An 18,482-nucleotide genomic window follows, 5' to 3' on the forward strand; every position below is an offset into this window, starting at 1 on the left:
TTGTGCTTCATTTGCATCTCAGTGCTGCTGATCTCCTGCAGCCCCTCTGTGGCCACTTCCTGCCTATATGCATGTGCTCCAGAGTTAGCTGCACATCATTGCTCGATGGGGCTTCCTATTGGTGACAACAGCAGAACATGCCTGCACAATTTATGTTGGCATGGCCGCTTATAGCAGACCTGGCCATTTTATGGCCTGTGGGCCATATCCGGCCTTTTGTCTGTCTGTGTCCAATCAATGACCTGCATTGCATCCACTGCAAGCCATAGCGCAGGTTGGCGGTGGGTCCATTTCCGGACCCTGTTCCTCTAAAGTCATGGGTTGCTAGGACTGCTGGCATCCTAGCAACCAATGTCAGGTGTCCTCCTCCTCTGCAGTCCTTGGTTGCTAAGACCACTGAGCGCACCTACAGCATGCAATGCACCTGCCGCACTGTAGCGCACGGTAGGTGTGTTGCACAGAACCGTGAGCTAATCACAAAACTGGGACTGTTGTGGTGGGCCGAAGCAATAGGTCTTATTGGTTTGGGCCCTCCACAACAGTCCTAGTTTCTCATGTGGCCCATTCAGAAAATTAATTGCCCACCCCTGGCTTATAGTCTCCATAGGAAGTGCATGTGACAGGGTGACAACGCAGGAGAATAACTGGAAGACATGAGCAGAGCGTTGTCACTCTGAAGGTGCCTGAACAAAGACATTCATGGCAAGATCGCCAGAAATTATTTTATTAAAAACTTTAGATGTATAAAGATTAGAAATGACTTGAATTGAACTTACATTAGCATTCTAAAGATATGAGTCATTGGTTTTACATGTACTTTAATTATATTTTAATGAACACACAACTAGTGTCCCAGAGTTTAGCTTTGAACATAAAGAGTAATCCCAAGGAGCTTGAGTTCAGTACACCCATTCCTGTTTTCATCAACTGTCATCAACAACAAGGGTTCTGAAAAGCTAGGCACCAGCTATCATTTTATTTGGCACACTGGCTACGAGCTTCCTGGAATTACTCCAATCCTGTTATATAACATTGAAAACAAAAAGCTTAGTAATTTTATGAGTTCTATTTTGCATAATGCTTTATAAAATAAAACATTCCACTTAAATGTGTTTATAAAACAGTTATTCCCAAGTCAAAGAGGGACAAAGAAATAGGACTAGTGTTTTTCTGCAGACAGCTACACACAGCATTCTGCTCTTGACAGTGTCAGAAAATAGCAAACAGAGAAGGTAGCTTATTACAACACCAAAACATTTCAACACTCACCATCGATTGCGTAATTCACAAAAATGAGATTCAGAATGTGGCTCCCGGCCAAGAAATGTGGAGAGAGGTGTCTGAAGGGAGCAGTGTTTTGCCTCTGCTTGCTTGCTGATGTATTGTGACAACTGCAGGCTTCATGTCATTTCAGGATGGACAGAAAGCATTTCTAGGCTAAGTTTAGAGTCACTCGCTATGGTTTATGGTAAAGAAACTTTTTCAGTGAAGTCCTTAAAAAGCAAGTCCAGGCCACGAGTGAACGGCTAATGCTTTCTTGGCATCACTGCAACTATTAAAAGTCAGATAGCCAACTTTACATTTTGGGCCGCATTTACACGCTGATGTTACAAAATAGATTATACCAGTGTTTCTCCACCTCTTTTCAGTCATCGCACCCTTTAACCAGTTGACATCCGCGGTGTTAAACCCCCTTCCCATCCAGGCCATAATGAAAAATCTCGAGGCACCTCAGTCTAAAATTTAAAAAACGTGACAGTATAAAATGACATGTGGCACCTGCAAATTCCATATCAGACCCTTATTCCAGATAGGAATCTGGTATGTATTGTAAGGGAGGACCCCACACAAAAACAAACATTTTTTGCTACCCCCTTCACATTAGAGTATAAATTCAAATCAGGAGCCCCTCCTCACATCACAGACCCCCCCCCCCCACCCCCCATACACATCAGCATTCACCCTTTCACATCAGAGTCCCCCTCTTTCACATGAGAGCCCCTTCACATCAGCATTCACTCTTTCACATCAGAGTCCCCCTCTGTCACATCAGAGTCCCCCTCTTTCACACGAGAGCCCCGGTTCACATCAGCATTCACTCTTTCACATCAGAGTCTCCTTCTTTCAGAGTCCCCCTCTTTCCCATGAGAGCCCACCTTCACATAAGCATTCACTCTTGCACATCAGAGTCCCCCTCTTTCACATGAGAGCCCCCCTTCACATTAGCATTCACTCTTTCACATGAGAGTTCCCCTCTTTCACACGAGAGCCCCAGTTCACATCAGCATTCACTCTTTCACATCAGAGTCTCCTTCTTTCACATGAGAGCCCTGGTTCACATCAGGAGCCATCTTCACATCCGAAGCCCCTCATACATAAGAAGACCCCCCGTCAGAGTCCAATCTATACATCAGTATCCCTCTTCAAATCAGATACTCCTTCACATAAGCATTCCCATTTTAGCATAATAAACCCCCTTCACATCAGAGTCCTAGGCCCCTTCACATCAGAGTCCTACCATCATATCAGGAGCACTTTTCACCTCAGAGCCCCCCAAATACATCAGGGGCCCCCTCCCAATACATCAGAAGCCCCTCTTTCACATGAAGAGCCCCCCTTTGACATAAGAAGCTGCCCTTCACATCAGTGTCCTTTGTCCTCCTTCACATCAGAGTCCTACCATGACAACAGAAGCTGCAGTGGCAGCAGCATGGTAGAGAGTGGAAGGTGGGCGGGCCTTGAGTGAGGTGAACGTCCATCCTTTTCCCTGGATCCCACCCTCCCTGGATTACTATTATTCATTTCCTTGATGCTGGTGGCCTGCACCACTGAAAGGCATGATGCTGTGTTAAATTTTGAGGCACCCATGAGAAAGCCAGAAGGCACCCCAGGGTGTCGCGGCACGTTGATTGAGAAAGACTATTTTATATTCTCATTCTCATCAATGTGCCACTTCTTACAGGACTCTATGGTAAGCAAACCCTGTGAACTATAGAAAAATAGTGATTGGTGTGCTCCTACAGCAGCCTGTTTTTTTATTTGATGTTTGTGTATTTGATCTTTCCCCATCCTGTTTTGCTACCACTAAGTTTAACCTTACTTGTACTAATCTTACCTTGCTGCTGAGTTAGTTTCAGTTTTCCATCTCTGCAAAGTCAGGCCTAAGGCTCATGCACACAGCTGCCTGTAGCCATACAATGTAAATTCTGGGGTATGTCTCCCTTCAGGGAGCCACAGGTACTGTGAACAGCCTCTCATAGAAATAAATGTCTGCGCAAGCCGGAATGCAGACAGTCTCCATTCGGAAAGGTGCACCTGTAGCCATGCATGAGTCTGGCGAATACAAGCCATAAGGAATTCATTGACTTTTTACGCTTCAAAAGGCTAAGAAAAACATCCATGTAATGTGCTAAGCTGAAGAAAACTACTCTGGATTTGACGTCTGAGCCTTCTTGGAGAGTTAAACTGCCTATGGATCTTGTCAAGTCAGCAAGTTGCCATACTGCCAAGACTGGGTGTTAGGAGGTATGCATAGAGTGACATTTCAAACAGAACACCTTGGAACCTTAAAACACTTGGCTTATAGAACACTTATTTTATGACTCTCTCCAACTTTGGTCCCAGCACAGAACCACAACAGGAGGAAGGATCTGTGCCCATGCAAATGCACTCTTTGGCTGCTCATGCAAAGGCTGGGCCTCTGGCTTGCACACACATTTTGCCCCGCAGCTCTGCTCTGAGATCCCAGCCCTTTGGCATCTGGGGGAAGTTTTTCATCCATATTTGCTCATTCTATATGCAGGCTCTGACTTCTGTTTTTCAGTGTGATGGTACAATGGTTGTACTTTACTGCACCACTTCATAATGCAAGTCGGCCAACTTGTTAAAAACAATTTACACCCTATGCGCCATTAGATATTTAAGCAGAATCTACGTAGTGACTAAGTGACTGATCTATATAACTCTTCCCTTATTACAATGGCAAAAGAAATGGGATTGTGTGTAATATGTAAAGTCACATAACTACTTCTTGGTTACACAGTGGCTCAGCCTCTGCCCTGCAGCAAGTGGTTCTAATCCCAGCCAGGACATTATCTGCATGGAGTTTCCTCCCACTCTCCAAAGATGCTGGTAGCTTAAATGGCCCCAGCATGTGTGTAAATAAGATTGGGACCTTAGATTGTAAGACTCCTTGAGGGCAGGGACTGATGTGAATGAATAGTATGTAAAGCGCGTCATCAGACTGATGACCGTATATAAATACCTATAATAATAAACCTGTAATAAGGTAACACTGCAACAATAATGTGTTCAATGATAATATACTATAGATTCCTTTTAATGTGTCAAGTCTCAAACATAAGACCTTGGACAAACTGCAACCAAACAGAAATGTGCACAAAAAGACAGAGACGGACACTGAGCCCCCATTTACACCTGAGCGGTATGTTGCACTACATTGCTCAACATGAAGAGTCCCATTATTTTGAATGGTGCCCATTAACCCCTTGGGCTCAGTTGAAAAAGTACATGAGTTCTTTGGCCAGAGATACACGCTTTTGCCCCCCCCCCCCATAGACTTAATGGGAGCATCTGCAAAAAATCTCTCACGCTTAAGTGTGAATGGGGGCTGAGATGTGGAAGCGGGAAACATAAGTAAGGAATGATGTCATCAAGAGCCGTGATCTGTGAGATAAATTCACTAGTAATCAGAAATCTACATAGTTCTTGAAGGAGAACTATGGGGTTAAGTCTTTTCCCCATAGTTCTCCTTAGGGTAACGGGAGAACACACACCAGCGTCCTCCCGTCACCCTAGGCTCAGTATACCGTACTGAGACGGCGCAGTATACCGCGAGCTGCTGCTCGCGGTATACAGAGACGCCGCAGCTGAAGCGGATCCCGACAATTATGCCGGGAACCGCCCAGCTGCGTGAGTGACAGCTGGCTCTGCCTATCTAGAGGCAGAGCCAGCTGTACCCGCCCCCTCCCCGTCCGTTCCGCCAGTCAGCGCTGGCGGATCGTAGCGGGGAGGGGGGAATCCAGCCCCTCCCGTCACGGCAGAGAGCCGTGACAGGATCGAGAGGTGAGCGAACGCTGGTATGTGACATCTACTGAGCCGACCTGTCTCATTGTCACAGGTCGGCTAGAACTATGAGGTGAGTGAAAAGCACTCACCTCATAGTTCTCCTTTAAAGAGGAACTCAAGATAGTGCCAAAATTAACCCTTGCAGTGGGACTACCCTCGCACTGCAAGGATTACCTGCTCGATTTGGTCTAGGGACCGGAATAAAGAAGATATACTCACCTGGTCCTTGGTCTTGCAACAGTGACTGCTCACCTCTCTTCCCCTCTGCTCCAGCTGTGGTATGTCCCTCGGCATCCTCACTTCTAATGTCAATGGAACTGCATTGAACGTGATGACATCAGCAGGGCTTAGACCATTGTAGCCCAGGGTGGAAAAGAGGCTGCGGGGATGGGTCTAGCAGCCTGACAGGAACAAGGATCAGATACAGTAAGTATATCTTCTTTAATCTAGCCCCTAGACAAAAATGAGCAGTTAACCCTTGCAGTGCAGGGGTAGTCCTACTGCATGGGTTAATGTTGTTTTTTCCTGGAGTTCCTCTTTAAAGTGTACATGCAGCTGTGCCAATAGCCCCTTGCAGAATTTGTAAGATGTGACTAATTTTAGGAAAACACATGATCACAGCAGACAAGAGGTTTTTTTTAATTTAATGTGATTTAAATTAAACTATTAGGCATCACAAAGTAGCACAATCAATGAGCAACTAATAACAATAAAGGAAAAAGGAAAAGAATGGTCTATTCAAAATTCTACACACCCTTAGTTCAGGGGTGGGCAGCTCCGGCCCTCAATCTGTTGTGGAACTACACATCCCATGAGTCATTGCAAGTCCCTGACAGCCACAGGCCTGACTCCCAGAGGCATGATGAGATTTGTAATTAAAGCACAGCTGGAGGGCTGGAGTTGCCCACCCCTACCTTAGTTCCTAACGTCTGGTATTTCCCCCTTTAACATCAATGACAGCTTGCAGTCTTTTGTGATAGTTGTGAATGAGGCTCTTTATTTTCTCATGTGGTAAAGCTGCCCATTGTTCTTGGCAAAAAGCCTCCTGGTCCTGTAAATTCTTTCGTTTTATTGCATTTACAGGAATGTTTAAGATCTTCCCACTTTGGAACAATGAAGTTGAGGTCAGGAAATGGTGACAGTCACTACAGAGCCTTCACTTTTTTTCTGCTGCAGCCACTGAACAGTCAACTTGGCCTTATGTTTCGGATCATTGACATGCTGAAAGTCCAAGTGTGCTCCCTGAGCAACTTCAAGGCTCATGCACGCAAATTTTCCTCCAACATTTTCTGATAACATGTTGCATTGATCTTGCCATATATTCTGCCCAAATTGCCTGTGCCGCTGCCTCACACCACTGCCCTCCCCAAAACAGCAGAGATCCACCTCCATGCTTCACAGTGGGTATGGTGTGCTTCCCTTCATAGGGCTTGTTGTCTCCTCCACAGCATTTATGGTTGAGACCATAAAATTAACTTTCAAATCAATGATTTTCTTGCAGAAGTTTTAAAGCTTGTCCAGGTTGAGGGAGTCCGTCACACAGGTGTTGTTTGACCTACTGTGAGCAGGATGTTTTTTTGAAGTTGTGGCGCAGCAAAAATGGCTAACATTTTACATTAAAGCGTAATTCCACTTTCCTGGGTGAATTTGGGAAAATGGAATTATATTGTTACATAGTATTTGAGGTTGAATAAAGACACAGGTCCATCGAGTTCAACCTTTATGTGTTAGGCCTCATTCACACTGCCGCGCATATACGCGCGTACGTGCGTATTGTACCATATGCAAATAAATGGCTCCATACACATAGCCGCGTATGGAGCCATATATTTGCGTAGCGTATATATGCGCAAAAACAGAATGGAACCGAGATGCGTCCGGGCAGCGTATTCCTGCGTATTTTACGCGCATACGCATGTTGTGTATGCGTACATGTTGTATATGCGTACAGTTCATTAAAATTTCCATTAGGAATGATGCATTCTGGGAATGCAAATAGTGCACGCATATACGCACATACGCACGTATATACGCGCATAGACGCAATATACAATTTTGCTTGCGTTGTGTGTGAATGAGGCCTAAATGTGTGTGTACTGCGTGCATGTGTGTATGCGAGTCCCTGTGTGGTCTTAGGTTTAAGAGTACCTGTACCCCTGTATGTTACGGTCTCTGAGGAAGGTATCTAAGGCAGGGCTGTAGCTACCATGGGGGGAGTGAGGCACTCGCCTCAGGCGCAGCTGAGAAGGGGCGTAGCCAGGGCTAGCCTGGCTGCGCCCCCTCGCACCTGTTGCCATGGCGAGCACAGGGCGCCATTGGCAACAGGGGCGCCAGACGTCCAACACAGCTTTTCCTCGCATTCCCCGCTGTATGGGCAGAGGACTCTGTGTCCTCAATCTCTTGTTCTATTTCAAAAGGGAAATGTCAGGGGTCTGTTTAGATCCCTGACATTTCCTCGAAGCCCCCAGAACCCGCCCCCCACCACCACACACACACACACAAACTATTAGACATGTGCAAAGACTAAATGAACTGAAACTAAAAATGTTTTCATTAGTTTCGTCAAACGAAACACATTTTTATGCTATTTGGTGCCGCGATCCTGGAGGCGGGGGCGCATGACGCCGTGCGTGGCATAAGGTGACCTAACACGTATGTTGGGGGGCACAATTTTCTGTTCTTGCCTCAGGCGCAAAAGGAGCTAGCTACGGCTCTGATCTAAGGGGTCTATTCACAAAAGGGTGAAGAGTTTGGAGAAGGCAGGAGAAGTGAACAATCTAGGACAGCATAGCTGAACTGGAAAGTGAGCTGAATTGGAGAATTTTTCCAAATCCGCTATTTTGTCCTTGATTGTTTACTTCTCCTGTCTTCTCCAAACTCTTCACCCTTTTGTGCATAGACCTGTAAATGATTTTTGAATGATACAATACTCTCAGCTGATACCACTGCTTGTGGCAGAGAGTTCCAAGATTTAACCACTCTGACTGAGAAGAAGCCCCTACGCCCTTTGTGGTTAAATCTTTTCTCCACCAATTTTAGGTGATGGCCTGTAGTCCTTGTTATGGAGTTTACTGTAAATAGTGTATTGCTTATGTTGCCATCACCACCAAACATTTTGTACATTAAAATCATGCCCCCCCTTAATCGCCTCACTTCCAGCGTGAACGAGTTTACATTTAGCAACCATGGGGGTGATTTACTAACCTAAACACACGCACACACCAGGTGCGTGTGATTTTCACACAGCAAAACGTATTTATCAACCAAAAAGTCTCTAAAAGCATATTTCCACTAATGCCATATATGGAAAAATCATGCACATGATGCATATATAATGCTGCTTCACAGTTTAGACAAAAATGGTTAGCTCATGCATTTACATTCCTGCATTCATCAACGCAAGCAACACAACATAGAGCTAATTTACACACCATCACCTTGCAATTCATGCTTGGCTTTGCACAACACACCTGCTGGGTGTGTACACACTACAAAGGTGTTTAGATTCCACCCATAGATCATGCTGGGAGGGAACACACTACAGAGGTGTATACATGTTCGTGGTGTGTTTATAAGGTTAGTAAATCAACCCCCATGTCTCATAGCTTAGGTCTTCCAGCCCCTTTAGTAAGTTTTGTTGCCTTTCTCTGGATTCTCTGCAGCTCCAGGACATCCTTTCTGTGGATTGGTGACCAAAACTGAACCAGCCTACTAAAGATGTGGCCGAACTAGTGATCTATAAAGTGGCAAAATGATTGCTTTGTCTCTACAGTACATTCATTTTTTTAAGGTAAGAGCAGTGGGAGAGGGGCAGCCTGGGAAAGTAGAATTACCCATTAAATTATGCCAGGGTATATAAACTTATGAGCACAACTGAATAACCAAATTTTTTTTTTTTTTAGTTTTGGTTAGAGTAGGAAAGGGTTAGAATCCATGCCAGGTTATTTTTTTTGCTGAATGTGTCTCCACTGGGGACATTTACTCTCTCTATCTGTCCTGGTGACCATTATCACTGAGACAATTCCAAATTTTACAGGTGTCACCATAACAAGAGGTCAGGATAAATCTTACAAAGGGAACTCCGGTTCCTGTGCCAACTGTCTCAGAAAGGAATTCTCGTTTTGTAGAGATTTTATCACTTCCTGTTGCGTCTCTAGTACAGGAAGTGAATGGAAATCTCCCCAACAGCAAAACAAGGGAAAATAAACTGACAGGGGTTATATAACCTTTCACTATTCTATCCAAAACAAAATAGAAACATTTTGGCTATACATACAATTTAACACATATGGCAGATCTGGGAAACATGCAATGAAGTTAAAATGTATAATCTGTTTTTATTAAAAAAAAATAAGTCTGTGCTGCTAATGGCAACAAATTAAATTGTAGCTGCTATTTATCTGGTTCGGTTTACAAAGTTAATTAATCTGACTGGCTTGCTAAGTGCAAAAACTAGAATTTTCTTGTATTTTTTCCCGTAGTTTTACCTCTAAGGACTCGCTCATACTGAAGCATTTTTTAAATATTTTACATTAAAAATGGATTAGCAATTAACTGCAGTCCTGAGTGAACAGGGCCCTAAGCAAACAAGGCCTTGTTATGTGTATATCCAGAGCCTGCAATACACATTATAACTATTCTATTATAGACATCAAGTTGTTATGACTCGTTCTGCAAATCAAAAGACAATTTTCCTCTTTAGTTTCCATAACAAGAAGTTGATGTTTGTCAAAGTAAACTTGGCCGGTTTCACCCAGCAGTTCCGCATAATGGCCTTTCAGAACTCGACATGAAGAGGAAATGTATCCAGAACATAAAAGTGAAACTTTTACTTGTAAACCAAATAACAACAGCTGCTTGAAGTTCCAGCTGCATCAATTAGTAGCTGCACTTTTATCTTTCTTAAAACTGTCTATTATGTTATAAACGTTGCTTGATTCCTACGTATTCCAAGAATAACATATTGTAAGATGCAGAGAGTGTAACCTAGACCACAATCATGTCATATGAGAGAGATATATATATATAGATGCTAGATCAAAAGTTAGATAGATAGATACGTAGGTAGATAGATAGGTAGGTAGATAGATAGATAGATAGATAGATAGATAGATAGATAGATAGATAGATAGATAGATAGATTATTATTACATAGTATTTATATAGCGCCAACATTTTGTGCAGCGCTTTACAATATAGGGAAGACATTACAATTACAATACAATTCAAGACAAGATGGTAAGCAGGGCCCTTCCCCTGAGGACTTACAATCTAAAACAGGAGGGGGAAATGATACATGAGGAGGTAGCTGTGTGGGGATGAATTATTTGAGAACGTGATGGTTGAGCGGTTAGGTTGAGGTGGGATAGGCTTCCTTGATGAGTCTTTAGGGAACGCCTAAAGGCAGTCAAGGTGGGAGATAGACGGACAGGTTGGGGTAAAGAGTTCCAGAGGATGGGAGAGACTCTAGAGAAGTCCTGGAGGCGAGTATGGGAGGAGTTGACGACGGAGCTGGAAAGCAGGAGGTCAATGGATGAGCGGAGGGGACGGTTAGGGTGATACTTTGAGACAAGGTCTGAGATATATTTGGGAGCGGAGTTGTGGATGGCTTTATAAGTGATTGTTAATATTTTGAATTTTATCCTCTGGGCGAGTTGAAGTCAGTGTAGGGATTGGCAGAGGGGGGATAGATGGATGGATAGATAGATAGATAGATAGATAGATAGATAGATAGATAGATAGATAGATAGATAGATAGATAGATAGATACATTAGGTTGACAGTTTGAGAGAGAGAGAGAGAGAGTTTAACATCATACCTTTTGTTTGCATAACACTGTGTGTACTGTATACTGTAGAGTACTGTATAAGGGTTCAGTCAGACTCGTGTATTTTCCCAAATCCATTCAAAGTCCATCTTCAAATTTCTCTCAAATAATAAATGTCCCCGGCCAGTTAACATAATAAAAAAGCAGCCCAGGCTTCTCAGCAGTATTTCTTTTTCACCACAAGATGTCCTCAGTCTTCTAGGTGGGCGTCATTTAACCTGGAAGTCTAAGGACATAATCTGAATGAAGTGTGTCATGGCCCCGCCCCTGAGGATCCTTCACAGACTGGTCCTTGCAGCCTCTCTCCCCCTCCGCTCCGACGATCAAAAGTTCCTCAGCATCCTCACGTCCAATACACTGTATTGGATGTGATCTCTCACAGATTCTTATACCGCCAGAGCAGAGGGAAAGAAAGGCTGCAGGGGCCAGTCTAGCAGCCAGACAGGCTTCAGGTTTGGGTGAGTATATCTTTGTTATTTTCCACCTTAGACAAAACAAGCATTTAACCCTTGCAGTGTGGGGGTAGCCTCACTGTAAGGGTTAAGATTTATTCTGCCCGGAGTTCTTCCGTATGGATACCAGTACACTCTGAGGGGAATTTATCAAAACTGGGGCAGACCAAATCTGGAGCAGCTGTTTTGGGATACCTGCATCAGAAACCTATAGATTCCGGTGACAGGAATCTCAAAGCTTCCATTCAGATGCGGCCGCTGCCACCCATTCAGGTTCATGACCGTGTGACAGCAGCCGCATCTGTAAGCGGCAGTCCACATGTAATCGTATAGGACACAATTACATGTGGTTTGGAATAGATCACTCTCCCTGGACGCATTTATCCTCATGTGCTCCAGCAAACAAGGCCCTCGTACCTTCCATGATCTGTGGTGTGGTTCTATATTATTATACTGGATATGTTTATGCTCTACTACTGTGATTTATGAAGTCAGACCCACAAAGAGAAACATTTCTTTCTTAACTTTCACTATCGAAGACAGTTGTCTACAGTGCAATGTGGAGACACAAGTTGTCTGATATAAGATATTTCCTGGTGGATGATGACCTTTACTAACTCAACTCTGTTAGAATAAACAAATGTGCTCGAAGTAAAAGGGCCAAAGAAGCAGAAGAAAAGACTCAGAAGTCTGAACTGTCACATAATATTGTACTGAGCATACAAAACCCCACATTATCCCATACACAGAATTGTAACTGTAAAGATCTTTCATCAGAGTCTTCTTAGTAATGAAATGCCCATTTAACCCTTTTGTATTCGCAAATTTAATATAAGCCTAACATATTCGTATAATGTAGAATCAGGGGTAGGCAACCTCCGCACTCAAGATTGCCTGTCTCTGGGAGTAATGGCTGTCAGTCTTACAATTGCCTCATGGGACTCATGGTTAACTTCACCACAGCTGGAGTGCCAAGGTTGTCTACCCCTGATGTAGATAGATAGAAATTGGTGTAATCATTGGTTTTAAAGGATAATTCCATTTTTTTAGTTGGAATTACCCAACTAAAATGGTCAATTTACATATTTAACTTTGTAAATAAGGTGATCTTTTCTTGAACGATTGATTGATTGATTGAAGCTTTGCGTTATTTACTAAGCTCAGTGATCTTCACATTGGAAAGTGACCATTCTCTCGTATATCAACCCTAGGGATGTCTCCTATACCAAACAGTTTGGCACACATGCATCTGCATGCTTGGAGCTGCGCTGAATGTACGCATCTGAAACTCCTCCTAGGCTTCTGGCAGGGGTGGGCAAACTCCGGCCATCCAACTGTGAGACTACAAATCCCAAAATGCATCTGCCTCTGAGATCATGCCTGTGGCTGTCTCTTGCAACACCTAATGGGATTTGTAGTGGCACCACAGCTGGACGACTGGAGCTTCCCTACCTCTGCCCTAGACCCTCAACAAGCATTTAACCCTTGCAGAACACTGTAAGGCGAGATTTTGTCCCCCAAAACTAGGCTTTAATACCTCCCATTTTGCTTACCCGATGCCCACTACTGCTCATCTCCCCTATACTCAAACTTATGGATTGTCCCAAGGCATCCTCACATATAATGCAGGGCTAGAGGTCCTGGATTGTACTTGATGACATCAGCGAGCCTCTGACCACCAGAGCTGCGGGTGCCGGTCTTATAGCCTGAAGAGAGCCTGTGGGAGCGGGGATCAGGTAAGTTAATGTCCTGACTTTTATGTTACCCAGTGCAGGGGCAGCCCCACCACAAGGGGAATTTTGTGATTTTTCCCAGAGTTTAATGTTAAAGTAGCAAGTCTGGGCAGAGAAGGGCATGAAAGGAAAGGAAACCTGTACTGAGGAACTGCAGAAACTGCCATAGCTGATCTCTCCTCATGAAAATGCTAGTTTCCTGCCTGGCATGCTAAAGCAATGTATCTGGCCCTGAGCAAGTATACAGATCAGAAGTACCAACTTCATTCTGACTTTCCTGATCTGTATGCTCGTTCCAGGTCCCTGACACAGTATTGAAGTTAAAAACAGCCAGGAAACTAGCATTCTCAGAAGGAGATCGGAAATGGCAGCCTTTGTTTTGTTTCCTCTGTATTTAGAAGAGATGTAACTTTAAACTCCAAAATCTTATCAGCTTTAGCATGTTAATGTAATTTCAATATTTTTGAATCTACAGCTTGAATAAAAGAATATGTGATGATCCTGCCATGAATTTGCTTGTTTATGCACTTCCTATTATAGGGTGACAACGCTCTGTGCCTGTCTCCTAAGTATGCTCCTGCATTGTCACCCCATCACCCAGGCTTCAGAAGGAGACTGCAAGTGTCTGTTTCATCACACATTACGCAATCATGGTCCACTGACATGGCTATTAAAAGACCCATTGAAATACCATTCAGCCATTGTTGGAGAGTACATAAATAGCAAGAGGCTGCATGAGATCAGCAACACTAAGAGGCCACAAAGGATGAAGAAAAGGTGAAAACAAAGATTTACTTAAAGTGACATTAAAGTCAAAAAAAATTCTCCTCCCCACAATGTTAATGTCAGCACTTACCTTAACTGATGTCTCTTAATCCGATCTTCTTCTTCTTTCCTGATGTTTTCATCTGTCCCTCCAGCAGTGCGGCGGGTCTCTGATCCAGCGCTGACTCCTCTGTCCTTGCTGGTACTTCCTGTCCCACGGTGTCTGCATTCGGGTGCACGCGTCCATAGACTTACCTTGCGTCTCTCCTCGTCTCCCGACCAAAAATCCGAACTGTGCATGAGCCCGCCCCAAGATGCTTTGCGGCCGCCCGAGCAGTTTCGGCTTTTCTGATGGGAGCGCGCGTCAGACAGGGGTACGTTTAAAAGTTTCAAAAAAAACGTTTTGCATATATCTACTGCTTGCTAGCAGTAGATATATGCAAACAAAAACAGAGGCTTTAGAAACCCTTTAAAAAACGGGAATTGTTTATGATGCACAGTGCTTTTGCAAACCAAATGACATTTAGTTGGGGTTCGCCTGTACTTGAAGATGACTGCGTCTGCAAAGATGCCCAAAAACAAGATACTTGATACTATGAGGCAGTGATTTGCGGAAGTCAATATAAACAATGCATTGTTCCAGCTGTTATTTGTTTCTGCAGAACAAATTCCTACAAACATCTTTGTAGTATCAACTCAATTACACTAGAAGAGTTTCATGAGTTAGACCCATAGGGCTCGCTCACACTGGCACTGACGTACATGCATTTTTATGTATTCACAGAACAATTCTAATTGCATGCGAATGCATGTAATGATTTTAAATGCTAGAAGGGCTAATACACACCGTTGTAAAAATTGCTGCGTGTTATCAGTACAGCATTTTATCTTACAGATCTGAATGCTGGTCCACTGTTTTCCATGGGTCCATGCACAGTGTGTAAAGATCAGTGAACATGGGCTAATGAATATGAGTTCAGATCTATCAAATCAAAATAGAAAAATCTGCATCTGAGGTTCTGCGTATGATCATATTTTACACTGTATGCATGTGAAAGTTTGTGCAAATGTTTACATGCTTACAGCACATATGCGCTTTATTGGAGCCACCTGTAACCTAGCAACATAGGACACTAGGGGGTCTATTCACTAAGCTGCCGAAGGATCTAGCTGTAGCTTCGGCCGAAGGGGTGCTGTACGGGCTATTCACTATAGCCCGTACAGCTCCCGAACGTGGCCGAGCTCGGCCGTGCTGAAAGCCGTAGCAGGCCGAGCAGAGAGATCAGCGTCCCAGGTTACCGGCTAACCAGGGACACTGATCTCCAAACAGCAAACTCTCCCAGGCGCTCCGGGAGTCTCCTGCTCCCGGCCTCCCAGGAGAGAAACACTGCTGCTTCTTTTTTTTCTTTATTCTGACACGGAGCCGTGTCAGAATAGAAAAAAAAACTAAAACTTTTTTGCCCATTGGAATGCATTGCTAGATTCCTATTGGCTATTTCAATTTGCAATAGCCAATAGGAAACTAGCATTGTACCCGCCCTCTGCTGCAGTTCTCCATCAGGTACAATGCTAGTTTACTGTTGGATCGGTTGGATCGGCTGAGTCGAACTCCTTCTGCCCTTCGGGTCGGCCGAACATGCTGAGCATGTTCGGCCGACCCGAAGCCATGTGAAGCAAGCGATGTACGTCTGATTTCAGCCGATATACGGCTGAAATCAGACGTACAAGCCTCAAGTGAATAGCCGAACAGTGTTCGGCTCACTTCACTTGGGGTCGGTTGTTCACTTGGCTGCTTAGTGAATAGACCGGTAGGTGTCAGGAAGTGCTAAAAAATGCATGATGCAGGCGGCTCAAGTCACCTAGTGTACTTTGTTGCTAGGATGAAGGCAGCTCGGTGCCACCTAGTATCCATGTTTGCTAAGATGCAAGCAGCTCTGTTCCAGCCAGTGTTCTTGGTTGCTGGGATGCAGGCAGCTCTGTGCCACCTAGTATCCATGGTTGCTAGCATGCAGGCAGCTCTGTTCCATCCAGTGTCCTTGGTGGCTGGGATGCAGGCAGTTCTGTTCCAGCCAGTGTCCATGGTTGCTAGGATGCAGGCAGTTCTGTTCCAGCCAGTGTCCATGGTTTATGGGATGCAGGCAGTTCTGTCCCAGCCAGTGTCCATGGTTGCTAGGATGCAGGCAGTTCTGTTCCAGCCAGTGTCCATGGTTGCTAGGATGCAGGCAGTTCTGTTCCAGCCAGTGTCCATGGTTGCTAGGATGCAGGCAGTTCTGTTCCAGCCAGGGGCGTTGCTTGCATTCCAGCCAGTGTCCATGGTTGCTAGCATGCAGGCAGTTCTATCCTGGTTAGCATCCTTTGTTGCTCAGATGCAGGTCCTAGCAACTAGTGGGGCACCTTTGTGCTATACACTGTACACATGTAAACAATTCACAAACTTTACAAGCGATCAGCGTACAGAGCACTTTTTGTGCAGGATCTGGCTGCCAGCTTTCTTCCAGTAAGATCCTGCATACTAGTTACTATATATTCATTCACACCAGCTTTTTATGTCCAGTACTAGACTCCTGCAGCAGGAATGTCTGGAATGACAGGTGGTTTCGGCAGCTACGGCCACTCAGCCTGTACAAAGCAATGAGACCACGTTCACACTGAGCGATATATCAGGCGATTTCAGCTTCAAAATCGCTCAAATATCAGCTCAATGTCGCTCAATGTAGCTTGTCCAATGCATTTCAATGGAGATGTTCACATCTCACAGCTCAATGTCACCTGTAGCTCGTCGCTTGTAGCTCGAACATGACCTATTTTTCGGGCGATTTTGCCCAATAGACTTTAATGGTGTAGCGCACGACATTGAGCGACATTGCGCGACATTGTCGCACTACGTCGCGATACAGAAGTGTCACTTTTGCACAGAAGTGTCACTTTTGTAGCAGCTACGAAGTCCCTGCGAAAAGTCACATTAAGTAGCGCGACAAAATGTGCATTGTAGCTCACTGTCGCTCAGCTCAAAATCACTCTGAAAAAAGCGCTTTTTTGGATGTAGTTCAGTGTGAATGGGGTCTGACAGGGTGACAGGAACACCACTATTTGCATGTGACCGCACATCCCAGTGGTTACCTATGACTACGGACAGATGATGGGCCCTGGACACACTCTGCCTTGTAATGACCTTAATACTCCAAGGTCCCTGAACAAGACACGTGGACACAATTTAAGACTGGACGAAGATAGGTTTGATCTTAAACTGAGAAAAGGGTTCTTTACTGTTACAGCAGTGAAACGGTGGAACTATTTTATGAATTCCCCCCCAATGTGCGCTAAACAAACGCTAATGCGCAATTAACTCAACATTCTGGTGTGAATGGGCCCTTAAACACCCCGGATAAAGTTTGTTTTTACATCCCAAGCCAATTTCTCAGCAATAAAAGTGCGTTTTTAAAATATTCATGTTCCTTCGAATGCATTAACAATTCCCCTGAAACAAATTGTCAGCGTATTTGGCCGAAAACTTACAATATTTAATATAAACACCACCGGCTCTGTTAAAGACCCCCGCTTCCCTGATCTTCCGGGTAGTAGGGAGCGTGCCCCAAGTACCAAGCATGTAGTTGCAGAAACTGGTACAGCGCGGGCGCAGGACGGAGGGGGGTGGTTTAGCATCCAGCTAACACGACGGACGCATGGGACTCATCTGTATGTGCTAGCCACACGCATAGGTGGCTCCATGGGACGCCGTATGGGGACCGAGCCACCCATGAAAGGAACCAGGGAAGAGAACGCACGCAATGCAACCACACGCATAAGATGGAAACCACACAGCAAAGACTTACATTGGTTTCCTGGGGGCTGCAGCACTATATGATTTGTACTTACGTGGGTTTAAAAACACTTTAAATAAAACAAACACCTGGAAACAAGTGTGAACGTCCCCATGGTAGCAAAGGCAACCAAAGCGAGTGCCCAGCCAGTCAAGTCGGTGCGGTGGCAGGCTGAGCGAGCCCTGTAAACACAGTGCGATGAGTCACGTGGGAGGGCCAGCTGTCAGCGGATGACCTGAGGAGGCGCCGCATGTCAGTACAGCTGCAGCACATGTGCAATGACAACAAAGCAGCACTTACAGGAATGTGGACCCTCAGCATCCTCCTCTTCTGAGCGCTGCTCTTCTTAGGAAGCTCCTTCTTCTTCTTAGTGTCCATGGCCGTGCTTCCCATCCTCTGCCCCTCTCACACACCGCAGGAAACTTTGTATCAGTTTTTGGCTTGTTGTCCCTCCGGGCGATCGGTCAGATCTCCCCCCAGATGAGCGATCTTCTGGAGAACATGCTGCCAAGGCCCCCCCACGCCCCGGTGGAGGAGAAGCTGGATGTTTACAGGAAGGAGCGGATAGAACGATCGGGAGGATGTAGGGGGGATCAAGTCCGCACTAATCAGCTCACAAGTGTCACTCGTACACTGTGTATGCAGAAATCAGCAGCCCAGCAAATCCGTCCCTCTGTCAGAGGGGTGGTGCCACACATTTCCTACATCGGAGGAGCCACAACACGCAGCTCAGCCCGGAGCCAGGCTCAGACAGGAAGTCAGGGAGAGATGCACGGCGGTATGTGCGGGAGACATC

General features: G+C 45.0%; 1 protein-coding gene across 1 annotated transcript in view; it reads right to left on the bottom strand.

Annotated features, from left to right (window-relative positions):
* Positions 1 to 18,319, bottom strand: part of PRKAG2 (protein kinase AMP-activated non-catalytic subunit gamma 2) — a 276,475-nt gene extending 258,156 nt beyond the window's left edge. The window contains exon 1 of the mRNA XM_018553115.1: positions 17,987 to 18,319. Coding sequence (XP_018408617.1) covers positions 17,987 to 18,079 — 93 coding nt within the window. The 5' untranslated portion in view covers positions 18,080 to 18,319. The remainder of the gene's footprint in view (positions 1 to 17,986) is intronic.
* Positions 18,320 to 18,482: the final 163 nt, after the last annotated feature.

This window comes from Nanorana parkeri, unplaced genomic scaffold (assembly GCF_000935625.1).
Source record: "Nanorana parkeri isolate BGI_ZX_2015 unplaced genomic scaffold, ASM93562v1 scaffold110, whole genome shotgun sequence".
NCBI classification, from domain to species: Eukaryota; Metazoa; Chordata; class Amphibia; order Anura; family Dicroglossidae; genus Nanorana; species Nanorana parkeri.